Below are 22,082 nucleotides of genomic sequence, written 5' to 3' on the forward strand. Positions count from 1 at the left end.
AAGAAGTTAATATTGAGCAAAGAGCATTTGTAGCTTAATTAACATCAAGGGAAGAGAAGTGATTAGTGGACCATGCAGAGACTACAGAAGAGAAGCGAGTTGGGGATAGAGAGTAGAGGTTACAGTGGAAGGAAGCCATAGGAGGAAGGAGAAGAAAGGAAGAAGGGAAAGTGGCAATGAACTGGGTGAAGAAATGGTCAGAAATATGTAGAGAAATGACAAGAGGATTATTGGAGATACAATTATGGGTAAGAATGAGAACAAGCTGTTTTCCTGCTCTGTGTGTTGCAGGGGTATGCAATGTTGTAAGGTCAAATGAGGTCAGAAGAGCTGGAAAGTCAGCCGCTTGAGGTTTTTTCAGGTGAATATTGAAGTCCCCAAGACCACCAGCAAAGTGCTATCCTCAGGGAATAAGGACAGCAATACATCTAGCTCTTCTTTCTTAAGGAAGGCTGAAGAACAAACATGATATCACACTCTCAAATTACAAATACTTTGAAAATAAAAACATAATGATTAATTTTAATGATCATTGTAGGGTTATTGTTAATGAAAACTCAGGAAGAACATTTAGATCTGCTAAAGTCCATATCTTTGACATCTACTCACATAAGAAAAAAATGGCAATATTTTGTAGAACTGTCTGTGAAGGACTCCACAAACAGAGGGGAAGGAGTACACAGGGAAGTTGGTTTTTCCATACTCAGGTAAGGCTTTTAATCGGCCACTTCAATGCTTTACAGCTTCACAAACTCAACAGTCTCAGAGGCACGTAGGCACTCAAACTCATTAGCTTCACGAACGTAAACACATCAGCTTCACAAACACAAACACATCAGCTTCCACAAGCACTGTAGGCTCCCTTGTGCCAGACTCTCTCTGCCTCTCTGCTGGTGGCGTGGCCGTTTATCTGCCGCTCTCCCCATGCTCACTGGAATTAGAGACAGGTGTTAGACATAATCTAGCTCAGGTGTAAGCGCCCTTACCACTTTCTCTCTCTCATGTCTTTTTACATGAAAACAGCAGTGTAGTCTAGGGCATACGCAAGCCGTATGCCCACCAATCTTTCTAAGGATTTTGCATGTGCTCACCTAAAATGATTAATGACACGTATGGCCAGCAGAACAATGAGTAGGCTTTTGACCGATCATTTTTCAATCTACTGAGGTGATGTCGCAGCACCATTAAGTGAATTATGTGTGTGTGTTGTTTTTTAATAAGTGTACAAAGATCCTCTCTAAAAGCCCATGACTAAAGGCACGGGCAAGATAGACTGTTTGTTGAGTGACCAATCAGAATGTTTGTTTCAGAAGTGATTGGATATTTGCTTATCAATCGTATTTTCAATTTCTGTAAGAGGTGGGAGATTTCTAGCGTCTACAGTGAAATGTTGATGTGCCAGAAGTCACCATAATTTGCGCTGCATATTTACTTTGCTGCTAGCCTGCAACACGTAAAAAAAATAATGCATTAAATACAACTTATGCTATTAAACTTTGTAAAATACTGTGTCTTAAATACCTGTGCTAGTTTTAAATGCCTTTCCCAGATGCTGGACCAGTTAAAGGGTTAGTTCACCCACAAATGAAAATTCTCTCATCATTTACTCAACCTCATGCCATCCCAGATGTGTATGACTTTCTTTCTTCTACTGAACACAAATTAAGATTTTTAGAAGAATATCTCAGCTCTGTAGGTCCATACAATGCAAGTAAATGGCAATCAGGCCTTTGAAGCTCCAAAAAGCAGATAAAGTCAGCATAAACATAATCCATCCAGTCCAGTGTCTTCCGAAGCAGTCCAGTTGGTTTTGGGTGAGAACAGACCAAAATGTAACTCCTTTTTCACTGTACATCTTGACATTGCAGTCTCCTTGGTGATAATGATTTCAAGCTCAATAACACAGGCACCTAGAAAGAAAGAGAGGAAGAGAGACTAGCATAAACCATCTATATCTACAGACATAAGTACATTACTCATTACATCACATTACAATCATTAGTAATGGGCTACATCTTATTTATAGTTCTAACATACCCCATGTACTATATCTCATCCATGGTGGTCACTTTTAAAAATTCTGATAATTATAGTCTATTATTAAGCATAACATCTTATTTTCATCTTAAAACTCATTAAAATTTCAAGATTACTCATTTTAATCAATATGTTGAATTATCGAATTTGTAGTACTATACTGTAGGGATTCTTGGGAAATCTTGGTCAGGTAAACATGTGGTGGCCTGTCATTTTGTTAGAGAAACCAGTCTGTGATTAAACAGGTGACAATGATAAGCTGTATTAATATTTAATTTGTTAATATATAATTGCATAGTTGGTGGGCTTAAAGCGTTTTAATCCCCCAAAATCTCTAACACAGTTTGAACACTGTCCACAGCTAAGCAGCTGCAAATGAAAGATTCCTGAGCAATTCAATTAAATATAAAAAAATACAATTGATATAAAAAAACTTTATTGGGTACACTTTTTGGTACCCCTCTTTTTTCCTTTGCACTGTTGAGAGGCAGATTATGAGTGTAACGGTGAGTGTTTGAAATTATGACATAGGAAATACAAGAGTGTTTATGAGTACAACCAGGACATGCAGCTCTCAGCTCATACAACTGCATGAACTTCTGCAGCTGAGCATCTCTAGACTGTGCTGTTGCCATTGCTATGGACTTACTCACACCCAGTCTGACATGAACAAAATTGTCTGGCAGTTCATCTGATCATCAAACCCACAGCTTCAGTGACTGCTGTAGCGTCAATCTATGGTGAGAACAAGTCAAGTCAAGTTATTTTTATTTGTATATCACTTTTCACAATACACATCTTTTCAAAGCAGCTTTAAAGGAAATCATGTTGAGAGAATATCAAGAATGTCAAGAACACTAGTGCTGATAGCTCACTGAACATGTGCTGCTCACATAACAAAGACACTGTACTAATGTCATTCACATTTATGAAAGAACATGAATGGCCATGAATAAAACTGAATAAATAACTTGATATTTAGAGATTTGAACCGAAGAGGAGGTCCAACCTAAAATATATATATATATATATATATATATATATATATAATAGCCAGCAGAATTTTTATATATTTCAGTTATATAATTATATCACCTTTGCCAATTACATTAGCATTGGTTAATGATAACAGGGTCTGATATATACCAACTGCTGAGTTGTTGATCATATTACAACAAAAATAAAAGTTTGAAAAAATGTATAATCTATATTCATTTTGATATTCATTTTGAAAGGATATTCCTGGTTTAAAAACCATAACTGCATTTTCTTTTATTTCTTTTATTTTTTAAGAAAAGAAGGAACAAGTCAAAGTTTTTTAGTTTTTGTGGTATCAACATTATGCAACAAATGCTTATTTTAATCCACAGAAAATCCACTGTAGAAAGACGTGTTCTGTAATTGCTGCTGAGAACTGTAGATTTTGAGGTTGTGTGAGAAAGAAAAGCTGGAGAGTATATTACAAGGACATGCCTGGTATTGGAGACAAAACAAAAAACTTGCTTCTTTATTCATAAATTTGTCAGATTACCTACAGTAGCAACCAGATTTAAACACGATGTGAAAAACACAGGAAAAAGAGGGAAATACTGAACTCCATGTGAACTGTCACACAAAACAAAAAGTTTGTGTCAGTACATTTTAGACTGATTTTACTGTTGACCCCAACTCAACTTAACCTTAAGCCTCTGAATGACAGTATCGTCTCTCAACATTTTTCCAGGGTGAATAAACAGTGCTGCATGTCATGTAAGGATTACTTTGCTATATCATGAAGTCTAAATAGCACTTGAGGTTAAAATGATGGTAAATGCCTTTGTAAATACTATTGATGAAAGCACTATAAAAACTCAATAAGTTGCACAGGTGCATAAGAATTATTTCATTACATATTTATCCACTGACACACACATCAGAGCACAGAGGCAGTTGCTGGGTACCCTTACAATAATGATGCACCTGATGCCTCTGACAAGTTGTCTTACAGGAACCATGTTGTTTTCCGCAAAGTTGAACAGTGCCCAACAATTCCCCGGATATATGTGAAGTATGCTGAAGTAATCAACGTACTTTTGTGATTACAACAACAGGAAATAGTCTACCGGTTTGACTTCTTTAGAAAGACCTCGTCCCTGAAGTTGTTTCTGTTTTAATATTAAATTTGCAGTATTAAGAAAATAGCCTGTAAATAAAACACCCCAATATCTGAAAGAAATCATGAAAGAAGAGAATATTGAATATTAACTGCAGACAACATCGAGAGTAATATATAAATATATGAGAGGGACAAAAAGGCAGCACGTCTAAAAGGATCGCCAATTAGTTTCATACAGATAAAACTGTTAATGTATATTTGATACCACATTTTACATTTCTGACAAAGATAGCTTTATGTTACCTGCACTCTTGCTGCCATCTGAACCACCTCGGACATTAATTCCACACAACTGTATTCTGTACTCAGTGCTGGATTACTTCTGAATTTTAATCGGATATCCTACTGAATGCAAATTACATGACAAAAATTCCAGTCAGTAATGTAATATTGAAGATTACATTTTGGGATCATTTAAAATGATTACTTTTGGATTACTTTCAACCTAACTCTTTTATTTGATCTCACTTGCATTTGAGTAAAAATACAAAGAGGAAGGAATAAATGTTCCATTCTTTATTGATAACAAAAAGAGCATCACAAAAAAGTCCTTAAGATATTGTTTAAAAGTCCATTAAACATTACACAGAGACATCAGAATCAACTAAGTGCATAAAACAATAGCAACACTACGAATATTAACATAAAATCAAATGTCCATCAATTATTCCTAAACTGAGGTACAAGATATATGGAGTGTCTCATGGTGTTAATCATTGATTAGCATAGATCAGGATTAGGTAGCCCGTTTGGACTAAACATCAGGTTATGTGGGCAGATTACATTTTGTTAAACCTTGTTTAATAACAGATTTAAAAATTAGAAAATTACAGTGATCAATAACAATTTACTACCATTGCCTAATTAACATGTAATCCATAAAAAAGTTTCTGTAGTGTAATCCAGTTTATATGAATAGTTACAAGTGCTTGATTTTCATAATCCAGATTCCATGGAATCCGTTACTACCCAGCACTGTCTGTAAATGTACTTTCAGCCAGAGCCTTAAGTAACTCAGACACCCAGGAAAAAGAAACTTAAGTTAAATTAGGAGTAAATGAGTGTCTGTTGCCCTTCCCTTGATCCCCCCCTTGTAATTATTTTTTGAGCACGCTTTTCATCATTTTGTATTGGAGCAAGCTGGGAAGCACATTTGCCACAGTACTGAGAAGAGGCATCACATATTGCTTAAATGCACCACTGTTCTCTTCCTTTTCTTTCTTTAGATTTTTTATCTCTTCACCAAGGAAATCAGCTCTCTCTTTAAAACCTTTCTTTAGCATCTCTTCTTGCTCCTTCAGTTTGCTCTCCAGAGCTCTGTCCATCTCCTGCTGTTGCTGCTGCATCTCCTGTTTCATCTTCTCCTCCATCTGCCTCATTCTGTCCTCCTGCCGCTTTTTCTCTACCACCATCATTCGTTCACTCTCAATTCGTTTCTCTTCCTCCTCTTTACATTTCTGTTCCAGCAGAGCCGCCTTTTCTTTCTCCTCTGACCATTCAGCCAAGAAAAAGAAAAGATAAATTATGTAAATAATAGCACTAACCCGATACCCAACCTCACTCTAAGATAACCACAGAGATCATGCTCTTCAGTAAAAATCTTGCTTTAATTTCACGTGTGCATTTTCGTCTACTCAAGGATTAGTCAATTGAATGAAATGGGAAATTAATTAATTTTTTAGGATAGTTTTTAAGATTTACCTTGAATCTTTTTGTCATTCTCAGTGAGTTTTTTGTCAGTGTAAAGGATACTTTTTGCTTCAGCTCCCCTTTCATTCAAAAACTCATTCAGCACAGCCTCGGCCTGCACATAAACAACAATCTTAGAAAACACACTTACATACTGTAGACACCCACACACTCAAGTCCAGACCCACAAACACACTCAGTAAATGTCCTCACCCTGACTCCTTTGTTGGGCTCACTGCGGTATTTTGCAATGATGTCATCTCTGTCTCTGCAATAGAGTTCATATCCTCCAGACTGACTGTACACTCCATTCTGCAACCGCTCACTCATCTCAGAGAACAAATTCTTCAGCAGCTGTCCGCACTTTTGCTGTGATGCCATCTCATTCTTATCTATCAGGTCTACATAGTACATATCTATGTCTTCCTATAAACATGCATACAGAGGTAAATGACACATACACACTATATGGCCAAATATACTGTATGTGTACACTCTAACATCACACCCATATATGCCTGTTGAATGTTTAATTGCAAACCCATGGGCATTAATTGGGAGTTGGTCCTGCCTTTGCTGTCATAACGGCTTTCACGCTTTTAGGAAGATTTTCCTCTAGGTTCAGTTCTTGTGTGTGTGCGTTTTCTGTTTTAACGCAAAGATAAATGACGTACTAACACTTTGTCTGTCTTACCGCTGCTGCATTATCAGTGAAAAAAATAGATACTTAAAAAAAAAATCGAATTAATCAATCACAATCTGGCTCCCCCTCCACCTTTCATAAATTAAATTGATAACTATTCTTCCTGCATATTCAAGAGGCAATATTTAAATACTTGGATTAACCCTCCTGTTGTTTCAGGGTAATTGTTTTACCAGGGACAAGTAACGAATACATTATAAATGCAGCATCATTTTTGGTACGAGAACCAAACATTGCAACTTTGTCAAGACCATCAAAAACAAAATAACAAGAAAATAATATTTTGTATATAATTAAGAGAAATAACAGTTTAAAACCTTAACTGGTCAATTTTGACCGAGTTGTGACCTTTCACCTTCAGACTTTCTGGATGTTACACAGCTTTAAATAGTTTTTTGTACATCTATGAATCATATTTGACCTTAAAATATTCCAAATTTTCTCAAATTTAGCCCATAGCCCCATACTCTTCTCTAGCTCCCCTACCTGCTCCACTAGGTACTGCATCTTTCCCACACATTACATACTCTCTCAAAGGGGTTTTGTACACACATGCACTTGTCCACACACACATACACACACACACACACACACACACGGAAATAAGTTTACTAACATGATTTTGTATGATAGGGTACAATGTGGCTAAAGCCCCGCCAACGGTAAAATACTTATATGAATATAATTTTCTCCTAAAACATAAGATGGCATTAAAAGAAAAAGAAGAACCATTACGGCACCTTCCTAAACCCCTGTATCACTGCAACTAATTGTTTGACATTAGTGGGAAGGAATGGATTTGTTGCAATGGATGTGCAAAGTGGGCCCATTTTGACTGCTGGAAAAGGCAGCTCACACAAGTATTTTCTATGTGAAATAGGCATTTACTGAAATTGTAACTCAAAAAAGTACACTTGATTTTCTACAAACAAAATAAATCAGAAATTGTTGTTATATAGTTAAGATATTGAAAAATGCCAAAAAGTGATTGAAATAAACGTAAATTGAGACCAATGTTTGCCAAGTTTTATTAAAACTTTTTTTTATTTAAAAAAAATCTTTAAAAATGATTCTGTTCCTCCATTAATATTCAGTGTGTGTATACAGGTGCATCTCAATAAATTAGAATGTCGTGGAAAAGTTCATTTATTTCAGTAATTCAACGCAAATTGTGAAACTCGTGTATTAAATAAATTCAATGCACACAGACTGAAGTAGTTTAAGTCTTTGGTTCTTTTAATTGTGATGATTTTGGCTCACATTTAACAAAAACCCACCAATTCACTATCTCAAAAAATTAGAATATGGTGACATGCCAATCAGCTAATCAACTCAAAACACCTGCAAAGGTTTCCTGAGCCTTCAAAATGGTCTCTCAGTTTGGTTCACTAGGCTACACAATCATGGGGAAGACTGCTGATCTGACAGTTGTCCAGAAGACAATCATTGACACCCTTCACAAGGAGGGTAAGCCACAAACATTCATTGCCAAAGAAGCTGGCTGTTCACAGAGTGCTGTATCCAAGCATGTTAACAGAAAGTTGAGTGGAAGGAAAAAGTGTTGAAGAAAAAGATGCACAACCAACCGAGAGAAATGCAGCCTTATGATTGTCCAGCAAAATCGATTCAAGAATTTGGGTGAACTTCACAAGGAATGGACTGAGGCTGGGGTCAAGGCATCAAGAGCCACCACACACAGACATGTCAAGGAATTTGGCTACAGTTGTCGTATTCCTCTTGTTAAGCCACTCCTGAACCACAGACAACGTCAGAGGCGTCTTACCTGGGCTAAGGAGAAGAAGAACTGGACTGTTGCCCAGTGGTCCAAAGTCCTCTTTTCAGATGAGAGCAAGTTTTGTATTTCATTTGGAAACCAAGGTCCTAGAGTCTGGAGGAAGGGTGGAGAAGCTCATAGCCCAAGTTGCTTGAAGTCCAGTGTTAAGTTTCCACAGTCTGTGATGATTTGGGGTGCAATGTCATCTGCTGGTGTTGGTCCATTGTGTTTTTTGAAAACCAAAGTCACTGCACCCGTTTACCAAGAAATTTTGGAGCACTTCAGGCTTCCTTCTGCTGACCAGCTTTTTAAAGATGCTGATTTCATTATCCAGCAGGATATGGCACCTGCCCACACTGCCAAAAGCACCAAAAGTTGGTTAAATGACCATGGTGTTGGTGTGCTTGACTGGCCAGCAAACTCACCAGACCTGAACCCCATAGAGAATCTATGGGGTATTGTCAAGAGGAAAATGAGAAACAAGAGACCAAAAAATGCAGATGAGCTGAAGGCCACTGTCAAAGAAACCTGGGCTTCCATACCACCTCAGCAGTGCCACAAACTGATCACCTCCATGCCACGCCGAATTGAGGCAGTAATTAAAGCAAAAGAAGCCCCTACCAAGTATTGAGTACATATACAGTAAATGAACCTACTTTCCAGAAGGCCAACAATTCACTAAAAATGTTTTTTTATTGGTCTTATGATGTATTCTAATTTTTTGAGATAGTGAATTGGTGGGTTTTTGTTAAATGTGAGCCAAAATCATCACAATTAAAAGAACCAAAGACTTAAACTACTTCAGTCTGTGTGCATTGAATTTATTTAATACACGAGTTTCACAATTTGAGTTGAATTACTGAAATAAATGAACTTTTCCACGACATTCTAATTTATTGAGATGCACCTGTATATGTGTGTGTGTGTGTGTGTACACTAATCAAGAATGTATGCATTTGGAATGGTTTCAAAATGGGTCAAAAATGACCTGAAGGACAAAAGGAGGTTGCAGTTTCTTAAGAAAATAGTAGGGTTAAATATCATTTTAAAATAATGCATAATGAGAACTAAAGTAACAAACTTATGTATATTTATTAAAATGTTAAATAATGGCTGCATTATTATGTCTGTATGCTGTATAAGTTGGTATGTATGATTATCTGATTTTGAAACATACCTGTAGTTTTGTATGGTATTCTCCTTTTTCATCTTTAAAGGAACGTTTCATGAACTCGGAGGTAGCCAAGTTGCTGAACTTCTGGTGTTCCGATGTAAGATCAGTCACATTTACTGGAAACTTACTCTTCACCTGCAAAACACACTTATAATTTAAAAATTGTGTACTGTATGTGTATGCTTTCAGTGAATGACTGAAGCAGTTCTGATACTTGCAAAGTTTCAAAAGCATGTTGAATGCCTTAATGTATATTTGGCAACGGCACACCTTTATTTATTGACTGACCTTGTAGACTAGTAAATTTCATATGTTATTGTGGGATTGCATTTATTTTGATATCCAAATGCAGTGTCCTTGGTTATGTTTTTGCATGCTGATGGCAGTTCCACCAATAGAGTTACACTAAATAGGTTTAATTCACTTTTCAATCCACATTTGTTCCCTCACAGACCTATTATTTAATATGACCATATTAAAATGCAGATAAGTTGTCAACTTATGCTTAATAAATGTCACAAGAACAAAATGTGGGCCACTGGTCATGTGGACGCTTTATAAAGCTGTTTAAAAAACATCAGGCAGTTTCAACTGCTGAGTGAATTGAATACCCCATAAATTGCAGTCTTCCTCAAAAGTGCTTGGATTAAAAATGATCTCAACAAAAGCAATAATTAACATAGTTTTATTTATATAGCACCTTTGAAAACCCAAGGTTGTTTTATAATACATAGCATACAATACAATTTAATCAATAAACAATAGGCTGGATATCCATAGTTCAGGAGACTTAATGGAGTTCTCACAATGGTTTATTTACAGTATCAAATATGTCTCAGATATTTTCCTAAAATTCCTCAGGAGAAATAAAAATAGCCACAAATGAGACAGCGGCTGATGTACATTATGAGTAAGAACCTCAGCAAGACAAATCTGAGAAGCACAAGTCCATTTAATTGCTGTCTAACAGAAACAATTTAGATCAGAGAGATCTCATTTGTGATTTTTCTGTCCTATTACATCTGTGTTTTTGTATAAACACTTAGGACAGTATGTAAAATGTGAGCCATTCAATGAGTAACAACACTGACTTGATACTATATCAGAATATGTATGTCTTACCTCTTCCATCCCACTTTGATACACTTTTAAAGCTTCTTGAACGGCTGCCTGGTTCTCTAGATTTGCCAGAGTAACCACTGCATTGTCCATACAGGGTACACGACCACTGCTGATTGTATCCACATAATTCTGCGCCAGATGACCAAGTACTAACAACACAAACACATACACTGTTTTAATAAATTGGACCATTTGATTCGTTTGATAGCACAGTTCAACAGTTGTTTACAGTTATGCTATTGTCATAAAACTGAAGATAATTATCTTCATAATTAATTATATTTAAGTAAAACACTCACATCTCCCAGTAACTCTGTGTCCTCCTTTCAGTGTTTTCACAGCACTCTCAACAAACATGTGGTGACAGAAATGATGTGTGACCTCCAAAAAATCCGGCACTAGGTCTTCTTCTTGTAGACTTTCTAAGCATTTCATTTTATCTGATGAGGTTGGAGATGGGAACACAAAGCACTTCCGGGTTGGGAAATAATTCCGGATGCATTGACGGGGCAAGTTGTAGTCACTGGTTTTCTTATTCACACCTAAATGAGGTTTTCAGGAGAAATACAATTTTGTTTTTTGTTTTTTGTTTTTTTCAGTCAACTGCACTAAGAACAATTTTGTCAACATTTGTAATGCATTTTTTTTAGCTTAATGTTTAAATATGTGCATGTGTATAAAAATTACAAATAGCCTTGCCTTGTTTCATTTCTTTCTTTTTTTTTTCTCGTGGATAACAACTGAAAGTCTGTTCCTCTTACAATGCGATTAAAAGGAATAGTTCACCCAAAAATGAAAATTCTCTCATCATTTACTCACACTCATACCATCCCAGATGTGTATGACTTTCTTTCTTCTGCAGAACACAAATTAAGATTTTTAAAAGAATATCTCAGCTCTGTTTGTCCATTCAATTCAAGTGAATGATGGCCAGAACTCTGAAGGTACAAAAAGCACATAAAAGTAATCTATACAACTCTAGTGGTTAAAATATCTCCAGAACCAATATCATAGGTGTGGGGGAGAAACAGATAAACATTTAAGTCCTTTTTTTTTTTTTTACCAAAAATCTCCACCTTTGATGAGCCCTGACCAGCAGGTGGTGATATGCACGAAGAATGCAAATTGGCAAAATCAAAAGAAGAAGAATGTGGAAGTGAACGTAAACATGGATATTGATAGTAAAAAATGTATAGTGATTTATTTCTCACCCACAGTTATCATATCGTTTCTGAAGATATGGATTTAAACCTGGAGTTTTTGGGGTCGACCTGACCTGCTAAAGAGAGACGGACTCCATCCCTCCAGTGAAGGTGCCACTCTCCTCTCTATTAATTTGGCTCATAGTCTTAATAATGATAGTATTTGACTAAATGGGGCCCAGGTCAGGAAGCAGACAAACTGGCTAATCTGAACGTCTGCTAGCTGCCTTGAGACGTCATACAGGTCACATAAACTACAACACATAGTGACTGTATTACCTAGATATCATATAGAGACTATGTCTGTTCCCCAAACTACCAAACACAAAACCCTCATTAAATCATTTAGAAAAAATTTGATTAAGGTCAAACTTGAACAAAACAAACAAATTAAAGATAAACACCATATAAAGATAGGGCTGCTAAACATTATATCTCTTTCTACCAAAGCACTAATTGTAAATGAAATTATTACAGATCATTGTTTGGATGTGCTCTGTTTGACTGAAACCTGGCTTAAACCGGATGAATATATTAGTTTAAATGAATCTTCTCCCCCAGGTTATTGTTATAAACATGAGCCTCGTCTGAAGGGTCGAGGAGGTGTTGCTACAATTTACAGTGAAGTTTTTGGTGTTACTCAGAGGACAGGATATAAATGTAAGTCTTTTGAACTAATAATGCTTAATGTGACACCGTCAGATATAGATATAAATGAAAAAAACTCTGTTGTCTTTTACCCTTGCTACAGTATATAGATCATCCAGGCCTTATTCTGATTTCCTTGGTGAATCTGCAAATTTTTTTATCAGATCTTGTAGTCACTGTAGATAGAGCTTTAATTGTTGGTGACTTCAACATTCACATAGATAATGAAAATGACACATTGGGATTAGCATTTATCGATATTCTCAACTCTCTTGGAGTCAGACAAAATGTAACAGGACCAACTCATCACCATAATCATACGCTAGATTAAATTCTGTCATATGGAGTTGATATTGATAATATAGAAATTCTGCCGCAGAGCGATGACATCTCGGATCATTACATCGTCTCTTGTATGCTGCGATCAGCTAATGTTACTCAATCTACACCACGCTATCGTTCAGGTAGAACTATTCTTTCGACCAATAAAGATAGCTTCACTAATAAACTTCCAGATCTATTTCATACACTCAGTAAACCCCAAAGCCTAGAAGAACTTGATGAAATAACAGAAAATATAAATACAGTCATCTCTAGCACTCTTGATAGTGTCGCCCCCCTTCAATTAAAGAAAATTTAAGAAAAAAGCCCTGCACCATGGTACAATGATCACACTCATGCTCTCAAGAGAGCTGCTTGGAAAATGGAGCGCAAGTGGAAGAGTACAAAATTAGAGGTATTTCGCAGTGCATGGAGGGATACTGTCTGTAGCTACATACAGGCACTAAAAGCTGCCAGGTCATCATATTTTAGCAAACTCATAGAAAATAACCACAACAATCCTAGGTGTTTATTCAGTACTGTGGCTAAATTGGTTAGGAATAAAGCTTCAACTGAACCAGATATTCTGTCACAGCACAATGAATTTCTTTACTGATAAAATTTAAATAATCAGAAATAAAATTGGAATTATGCAATCATCTGTCACAGCATCTCAGAAAACAGCGTCTCATAATTTTCCTCACGTGAACTTCAATCCTTCGCTGTCATAGGTCATGAAGAGCTAACAAAACTTATCGAAACATCACAAGCCACAACATGTTTGTTAGAGCCAATACCAACCAAGCTCTTAAAAGAAGTATTCCCAGTAATCTCAGAACCTCTTCTTAATGTTATTAACTCCTCGCTATCCTTAGGACATGTCCCAAGAAACTTTAAAATGGCAGTTATCAAACCGCTTATTAAGAAGCCACAACTTGATCCTGGAGAACTGGCTAATTATAGACCGATTTCAAATCTCCCGTTTATGTCGAAAATACTAGAAAAGGTAGTATCCTCCCAAATACAGGTGCTGGTCATATAATTAGAATATCATCAAAAAGTTGATTTATTTCACTAATTCCATTCAAAAAGTGAAACATGTATATTATATTCATTCATTACACACAGACTGATATATTTCAAATGTTTATTGATGATTATAACTGACAACTAAGGAAAATCCCAAATTCAGTATCTCAGAAAATTAGAATATTACTTAAGACCATTACAAAGAAAGGATTTTTAGAAATCTTGGCCAACTGAAATGTATGAACATGAAAAGTATGAGCATGTACAGCACTCAATACTTAGTTGGGGCTCCTTTTGCCTGAATTACTGCAGCAATGCGGCGTGGCATGGAGTCGATCAGTCTGTGGCACTGCTCAGGTGTTATGAGAGCCCAGGTTGCTCTGATAGTGGCCTTCAGCTCTTCTGCATTGTTGGGTCTGGCATATCGCATCTTCCTCTTCACAATACCCCATAGATTTTCTATGGGGTTAAGGTCAGGCGAGTTTGCTGGCCAATTAAGAACAGGGATACCATGGTCCTTAAACCAGATACTGGTTGCTTTGGCACTGTGTGCAGGTGCCAAGTCCTGTTGGAAAATGAAATCTGCATCTCCATAAAGTTGGTCAGCAGCAGGAAGCATGAAGTGCTCTAAAACTTCCTGGTATACGGCTGCGTTGACCTTGGACCTCAGAAAACACAGTGGACCAACACCAGCAGATGATATGGCACCCCAAACCATCACTGACTGTGGAAACTTTACACTGGACCTCAAGCAACGTGGACTGTGTGCCTCTCCTCTCTTCCTCCAGACTCTGGGACCCTGATTTCCAAAGGAAATGCAAAATTTACTTTCATCAGAGAACATAACTTTGGACCACTCAGCAGCAGTCCAGTCCTTTTTGTCTTTAGCCCAGGCGAGACGCTTCAGACGCTGTCTGTTGTTCAAGAGTGGCTTGACACAAGGAATGCGACAGCTGAAACCCACGTCTTGCATACGTCTGTGCGTAGAGGTTCTCCCCCACATTTTTGAATGGGTTTTGTTTCACAATCCTCTCCAGGGTGCGGTTATCCCTATTGCTTGTACACTTTTTTCTACCACATCTTTTCCTTCCCTTCGCCTCTCTATTAATGTGCTTGGACACAGAGCTCTGTGAACAGCCAGCCTCTTTTGCAATGACCTTTTGTGTCTTGCCCTCCTTGTGCAACGTGTCAATGGTTGTCTTTTGGACAACTGTCAAGTCAGCAGTCTTCCCCATGATTGTGTAGCATACAGAACTAGACTGAGAGACCATTTAAAGGCCTTTGCAGGTGTTTTGAGTTAATTAGCTGATTAGAGTGTGGCACCAGGTGTCTTCAATATTGAACCTTTTCACAATATTCTAATTTTCTGAGATACTGTATTTGGGATTTTCCTTAGTTGTCAGTTATAATCATCAAAATTAAAAGAAATAAACATTTGAAATATATCAGTCTGTGTGTAATGAATGAATATAATATACAAGTTTCACTTTTTGAATGGAATTAGTGAAATAAATAAACTTTTTGATGATATTCTAATTATATGACCAGCACCTGTAGGTTCATTTCTACAGAGAAATAGTATATATGAACAATTTCAGTCAGGTTTTAGGCCTCATCACAGCACAGAGACTGCACTTATCAGAGTTACAAATGACTTGCTCTTCTCATCTAATTGTGGCTGCATTTCACTTCTAGTGCTTTTAAATCTTAGTGCTGAATTCGACACGGTAGATCATGACATTCTCTTGAATAGGCTGGAGAATTATGTTGGCATTTGTGGAGTTGCATTAGCATGGTTTAGGTCCTATTTAGAAGACTGCTACCACTTTGTCTATGTAAATGAGGAATTGTCAAACCAAACAAAAGTAAAGTATGGAGTGCCACAGAGATCAGTCTTAGGGCCTTTGCTTTTCTCCTTGTATATGCTTCTCCTGGGAGATATTATCAGGAATTGTGGAATAAGTTTCCACTGTTATACCGACGATAGCCAACTTTATATTTCTTCAAAACCTGATGAGATTTCACAATTCTCCAAATTAGCAGAGTGTATCGATGAAATAAAAGATTGGATGGCCAGAAATGTCCTTCTACTCAATTCCAACAAAACAGAGGTACTAGTTATTTGACCAAAAACCTCTAAAAACAAGCCGCTAAAATATAATTTGACTCTTGATGGATGTACTGTTACATCATCATCAACAGCAAAGAAATTAGGTGTTATATTTGATACCAATCTGTCCTTCGAAAATCAAATTACAAATGTTTGCAGAGCAGCATTCTTCCACCTAAGAAATATTGCTAAATTACAACACGTTCTCTGTTGCTGATGCCGAAAAAATTATTAATGCGTTCATGACCTCAAGATTAGATTATTGTAATGCATTACTGGGAGGATGTCCAGCAAGATCAATAAATAAACTTCAATTGGTTCAAAATACAGCAGTCAGAGTGCTGACTAGAACCAAGAAATATTATCATATTTGCCCCATTTTATCATCATTACATTGGCTACCTGTTAAATTTCTTATTAATTTTAAAATTCTGTTAACCATGTACAAAGCTTTGAATAGAATAGCTCCACAGTACTTGAGTGACCTTCTACCACGCTATATTCCATCACGTTCATTACGATCGTAAATCCTTTTCATATTTGGCTCCTAAACTATGGAATAGTCTCCCTGACACTGTTCGAGATGCAGACACACTCACTCAGTTTAAGTCTAGACTAAAGACTCATCTATTTAGCCAGGCATACGCCTAATTTATCCTTCAACTCACAATTAGGCTTCTTTAGTTAGGTCTGCCAGAACCAGAAACAATGATCATGATCATGATCTATAACTCTCAAATAAATTGAATGACATCTATGCTAATATTATTTTATTTGTTTCCCTGTCTCAACCTCGGGACTCCTATCCTGAGGTCACCAGAACCGGCCAGATCCAGCTCCATTCCTGCTTGATGTTGAACTCCACTGCTACGTGTCGCTGTGTGATGATGACTAATAGCAGCCGGTGCCAGCCAAACATCACTTCAGTCTATTACGATGGACTTCAGAGGATGAACTGATGCCAACTCCAACCATAAGACATGGGATATTTCATATGCCATTGCCTGAAGCTTGGATTTAGGATAGACCTCACCGAAATTACCGGCCAGGTTAAACTGCGATGCACTTAACTGATCTCTGCCTACATCACCTCGGTATAATGATGGACTACACTCTTGAAATGGAATACATAGACTATCATTTAATTGCCAAAAAAACCCTTCATCAGCCTACTGAAAAGGACAATTGCATCTATGTGAACTTCTGCAGTTAATCCAGGATGAACTTCACATTAGTCATTAATCTTACATTTCTTACAAAATCTTTGTTTTAAACACTGACCCTTAACACTTACTTAGTTTAATCATTTTAGACCATGACTTGCACTATACATAAGTAATATTGGCATTATATTCATGATGTTAGCCAGAGGAGGGGAACTGGCCCCCACAGTAAGTCTGGTTTCTCCCAAGGTTATTTTTCTCAATTAACCAACATCTTATGGAGTTTTGTGTTCCTTGCCACAGTCGCCTTCGAATTGCTCACTGGGGTTATAAATACAATTATTATTTAATTACTTATTTTTAAATAATACACAATCGTATTTTATCAAACTACACAATGATGACTCTAAGACATTATAGATATTACAGTTTTATCTTCTGTTAATGCCTGATCTTCTGTAAAGCTGCTTTGAAACGATGTGTGTTGTGAAAGGTGCTATACAAATAAAAATGACTTGATTTGACTTGACTTGGATTACCTTTATGCTACCTTTAGATGCTTTTTGGACCTTCAGAGATGTGGCCACGATTAACTTGCACTGAATGGACCAACAGAGCTGAGATATTCTTCTAAAAATCTTCATTTGTGTTCAGCAAAAGAAAGAAATTCATACACATCTGGAATGGCATTATGGTGAGTAAATGATGAGAGAATTTTCATTTTTGGGTGAACTATCCCTTTAAATGGCATTATAAAACTTGAGATAAGATACTTTTAGGTACTACTTTTAAGAGCTTCCAAAATGTTACCATCCAGTTTTGGTGAATGGAAAAAATGCAGTTCTGCAAATAAATCTTCTTTTTAGTTTAACATAGAAGAAAAATCTAACTGGTTTGGAATGACATGAGTGTGAAAGGTAAACCCAATTCTACTCAGAAAACAGCAGGATCCAGTCGGTAGGGAAGTAATCCAGGTAGAAATACCTTTCTTCAGCTGGAGGGCAAAGTTGAGGTACTCGTCCGCTGACACTCTCCTTCCATCTATTTCCAAATCCAAGGTGAAATCTCTTACGACCCAGACAAATGAGGGGAAAAAACGCACAAAATGAGAATCCTCATCCTCCTCATCTGCTGCTTTTGATGGAGATCTGATCTTGATCTGCTCAGCGAGTTCAGTAACGTAGCTGCGGCACATTGAGAAATAACAGCATCTTATAAAGTGTATTTGTGTTTATATAAAGAGGAAGAGGGTCATGCATGTGACAGGCTAAAGGATACTGCAGCTGTTCCAGTGAATTGTTATCGATGGTGCCACGGCTGTTGTACACCAGAGTGCTGCTGAGAAGAACAGCCAAACAGAAGATCCATCCGTCATTCTTAGAGTCTCCCTGAAACATATTCAGTATTATCAGATTAAAGCAGTAAAATTTTGTGCATGGCTTTGTATCTATATATATATATATTAACTTAAGTAAAACTCCCCACATTGTAGCTGTGAAATTGTTGATCCCTGAAAATTCTTCTTTTATTCTTAAAATTCATGTGTACTCTGTGGATATGGTGCCCTCACCTTGTCCACATCACCCAGTCCTTCTGTGTCCAGCAACACCAGAGTATGCCCTTCTTTTATGGGGTGAGGCACACACCACATCCAAATGCCTTTGGTTTTCGACTCGATTGTATTTCCGAGAGCAAAGCCTGCGACAATTTCATTATTATTACTATTATTTCTTTTATCTAAAATACGCTCATACTTGATGCAGCTGCTGCTTTTAAATGCATGTCAAATGCTTACACATTAAATTGGTCTGTTCTCATTATCAACTTATACTTTATATGATAAATTTTAGATTCTGCAGGTTCTCTCACCTGACTGTTGACCTGCCAGGCGGTTCATAAGGTATGACTTCCCTGTACGGTAGAGTCCCACCACAGACACCACCACCACCGGCTCATTGATCCTACTCAGGAGTTCAATGGCGTCTTTACAGATGCAGAGTGATCCACTCACATTCTCCACCAAACAAATGGGCTCCGGCATTGGTGTGGCTTTGGACATGCTAGCTCTCTGGGTCTTTCTGCTTGCTAAAGGGGGGCAAAACAAATGCAGACGTAAAGTGATACCTGCCAGATCTTTTTAATCATGCTAATTCCTATCTGTGTAATTCAGTTCTTTGATCACTGTAGAGCCGAGGAGGGCGGGGCCGGGCTGGAATGAGGCACACCCGGTCCCCAATCAGCCTGATGGGGTCCGCGAGGCGAGTGGGGACGGGACTCCCCGACCGCCTGGAGCGAGGGAGCCGCTGCCGGGGGCGGAGGAGTGCCCTGCCGTCCCCCGGGAACGCGGAGGGGTCGAGAGAAGACCGCCGTCCGCGGGGGGAGGAGGGAAGCGACTCCCCGACCGCCTGGAGTGGTAGGGCCGCTGCCAGGGGCGGAGGAGAGTCCCCACGGGACGCCGGGAACGCGGAGGGGCGATCTGTCCGCTGGGGGTCGGAGGTCTGACTCCGGTCCGCCCGGGGAGGAGCGGCTGCAGTCTGCCTGAGAGGGTGGAGTAGTGATCGAGGACCATGCGACGGCGCATCAGAGAACCGGTGAGTTTCTTTCTCTCTCTCTCTCTCTCTCTCTCTGTCGCTCTGTGTTGGCCTTTCCCTCGCCATTTTGTGTTGTTTTTCTCCTCCTGTCTCCTCCCTGGTCGAGGAAGGCGGGGAGGACCCGCCGGCAGTCGGGGCTTAAGGCACGCACGCACCCCCCCGGAGAGGAAGGGCGGGGGGGATGTAAGTCATGCCGGGGGCTCCCCGCCCTGAGGCAACGCCGGGAGGAGTGTAGAGCCGAGGAGGGCGGGGCCGGGCTGGAATGAGACACACCCGGTCCCCAATCAGCCTGATGGGGCGCGCGAGGGATAAAGGCGGCCGGGGACTACAGTTCGAGAGAGAGAGAATTGCGGGCAGCTGTACTGTGTGTTTTCAGTTGTGTGTTTTGTTTGTTTTTTGGTTAATAAATTGTTAAGTTGTCAAGCCGGTTCTCGCCTCCTCCTTTCCACTGAACCCCCTTACAATCACATATGCTAATTTCATTAGCTAAAGTATTCTGTGATATTTCATTCACAAACTGACTGGAATGGGCACACTGACCCTCAAACCCATGCGCTGTTATCCCTGATGTTGTTTTAAACCAATTAAATCACTCAAAAACATTTGTTGAATCAACTAAAATCAGTGTCAGTACATTCTGCATCATTTATAACAAAATCTTCGATATACTGAGAAATGTAAATTACTTTGAATCTAAACACATGTTAGACAAACAATGTCACCCTTTATGTTGTCCCAAATAGCTTAACAAATGTGTCTAAACACTATTTAATATTGAACAATGTTGCTGATTTGCCAGATCCCAGCATGCATTGCGGTATGAATATATTTGTATGGCTAGTGTTATAGGCTTATTGTTTGCTATTTGCAGACTTTATCTGTGCTGTTGTTTTTGTCATCACTGTTAGTTATAGTTGATGTTCAGAGTTCATCTTTTTACTTGATGTTTGTTGATTATCTTCATTACTGAGGTGTGTGTGCCAAGTGTTGAGGTCTATGTGGGTTTCCCATCCTGTGTTTGCTTTGCAAATTACTAATGCCTTAAAAGGCAAAGATCGCAGTGATCAATGAGAAAGAACAATGATGCAAGTCAGTGTGATTTCATCTTGATTAAAAAATAAAGCAGTGAAAGTGAATCATTCTATCCATAATCTTGAAGTGAGATCCACCTATCAACCAGTGCAAAATAGCTCAAAACAGTCTCCCTATTGTCTATAAGACATGGTGAATGATATAATCTAATCAGTCTTTCTACTCTCAAACAACCTACATTTTTTGTATATATGTGAATATTTTACAATAAGCTATACAATATATATTTATAATTAATGACTTATAGAAAATAGATTATTTTAATTTTTTTTATCATACCAGTTATTGCTGACATATTTTTTGAAATGCCAGTGGAGGAAAACGATAGGAAAAATACTTCCTGAACCAAGGGCTAAAGGTTCTCAAGGAGCTTAGTCAACCAAATCAAAAACACATTTTCTTATCATCCATTTCAGAGTCCAATTATACATGGAAAGAGCAACATATTTCTCTTAGATTATTTGGGTTTTCCCTTAAGCTATAATAGACCTACAGCACCAAAAACACCCAGGCAACCCCTGATAACAGTTCTTTTGAAGCACGAAAGTTATTAAAGTTATGCCTTAATATAAGCAATGCTTCCTCATTATGAAATTAAAAAGAAAAATAAATACAATATTAAATGTTGTGGAAATAACAAATAAATGCAAGAATAATTAAGTTAAATAGAAAAAACATTTAAACTAAATTGTTAAATTAAATTAAAATATTTTACCCCATTGTGTCATGTATGAATTCATTTGTTATATGCCTATAAAATATACATATGCAAGAAAGATAAGACCAATCATATTTCAGTATGTCAAAAAACATTAAGCCAAATAATTCAATAAAAAATTGATTACATAACTCTAAAACATGTTAGCTATATCGTACTAAAGGAAATTAAATATCCTACCGATGCTTTCTCTAGCTCCGAGTGTGCTGTAAGAGTCTCATTTAACACGAAGATGTTTTTTTGTTTTTGCAGCGTTTGTACGCCCAAATATGTTGTTGGATGAGTTGACGTTACGGGCCATTTCTCGGAACTGGTCTAGTAATTGTAAATGCGTGCAGACGAGTGGGGCCGGTTCTCTGAAAATCTTAGCATACATTATATGAAGAAATAAGCAGTAAATTATTCCTAACTTTTTTTTTCTTTTTTCTTTCTTTTTTTTTTTTAAGAAAATAGATCACATGATTTTTAATCTTAAGAATGTTTCATGAACCCAACCACACCGGAGGAGTTGCCTATTTTCACTTTCACGATAGTCTGGTTTCTGTACTGATTGC

The 22,082-nt window shown here is 37.8% G+C and overlaps 2 protein-coding genes across 4 annotated transcripts in view; both read right to left on the bottom strand.

Annotated features, from left to right (window-relative positions):
• The window catches only part of helz2b (helicase with zinc finger 2b), a 49,482-nt gene extending 45,002 nt beyond the window's left edge, over positions 1-4,480 (bottom strand). The window contains exon 1 of the mRNA XM_051699437.1: positions 4,436-4,480. The gene's annotated coding sequence lies outside the window, so the exon portion shown is untranslated. The remainder of the gene's footprint in view (positions 1-4,435) is intronic.
• Positions 4,481-4,693: 213 nt separating this feature from the next.
• LOC127441896 (guanylate-binding protein 1-like) overlaps positions 4,694-22,082 on the bottom strand; it is a 67,227-nt gene continuing 49,838 nt past the window's right edge. Inside the window, exons 1-11 of one of the 3 annotated variants that reach the window (XM_051699454.1) lie at positions 21,709-21,825; positions 18,997-19,212; positions 18,698-18,825; positions 18,406-18,515; positions 18,112-18,311; positions 10,954-11,196; positions 10,655-10,803; positions 9,536-9,667; positions 6,095-6,307; positions 5,894-5,996; positions 4,694-5,681 (exon numbers count right to left, since the gene is read on the bottom strand). In XM_051699454.1, the coding sequence (XP_051555414.1) occupies positions 5,290-5,681; positions 5,894-5,996; positions 6,095-6,307; positions 9,536-9,667; positions 10,655-10,803; positions 10,954-11,196; positions 18,112-18,311; positions 18,406-18,515; positions 18,698-18,825; positions 18,997-19,186 (1,860 nt within the window). In that variant the 5' untranslated portion in view covers positions 19,187-19,212; positions 21,709-21,825 and the 3' untranslated portion in view covers positions 4,694-5,289. Of the gene's footprint in view, positions 5,682-5,893; positions 5,997-6,094; positions 6,308-9,535; positions 9,668-10,654; positions 10,804-10,953; positions 11,197-18,111; positions 18,312-18,405; positions 18,516-18,697; positions 18,826-18,996; positions 20,071-21,708; positions 21,826-22,082 lie in introns of those variants that run through there. The other 2 variants (XM_051699455.1, XM_051699453.1) reach the window with 2 other exon arrangements.

This window comes from Myxocyprinus asiaticus, chromosome 6 (assembly GCF_019703515.2).
Source record: "Myxocyprinus asiaticus isolate MX2 ecotype Aquarium Trade chromosome 6, UBuf_Myxa_2, whole genome shotgun sequence".
Classification (NCBI taxonomy): Eukaryota; Metazoa; Chordata; class Actinopteri; order Cypriniformes; family Catostomidae; genus Myxocyprinus; species Myxocyprinus asiaticus.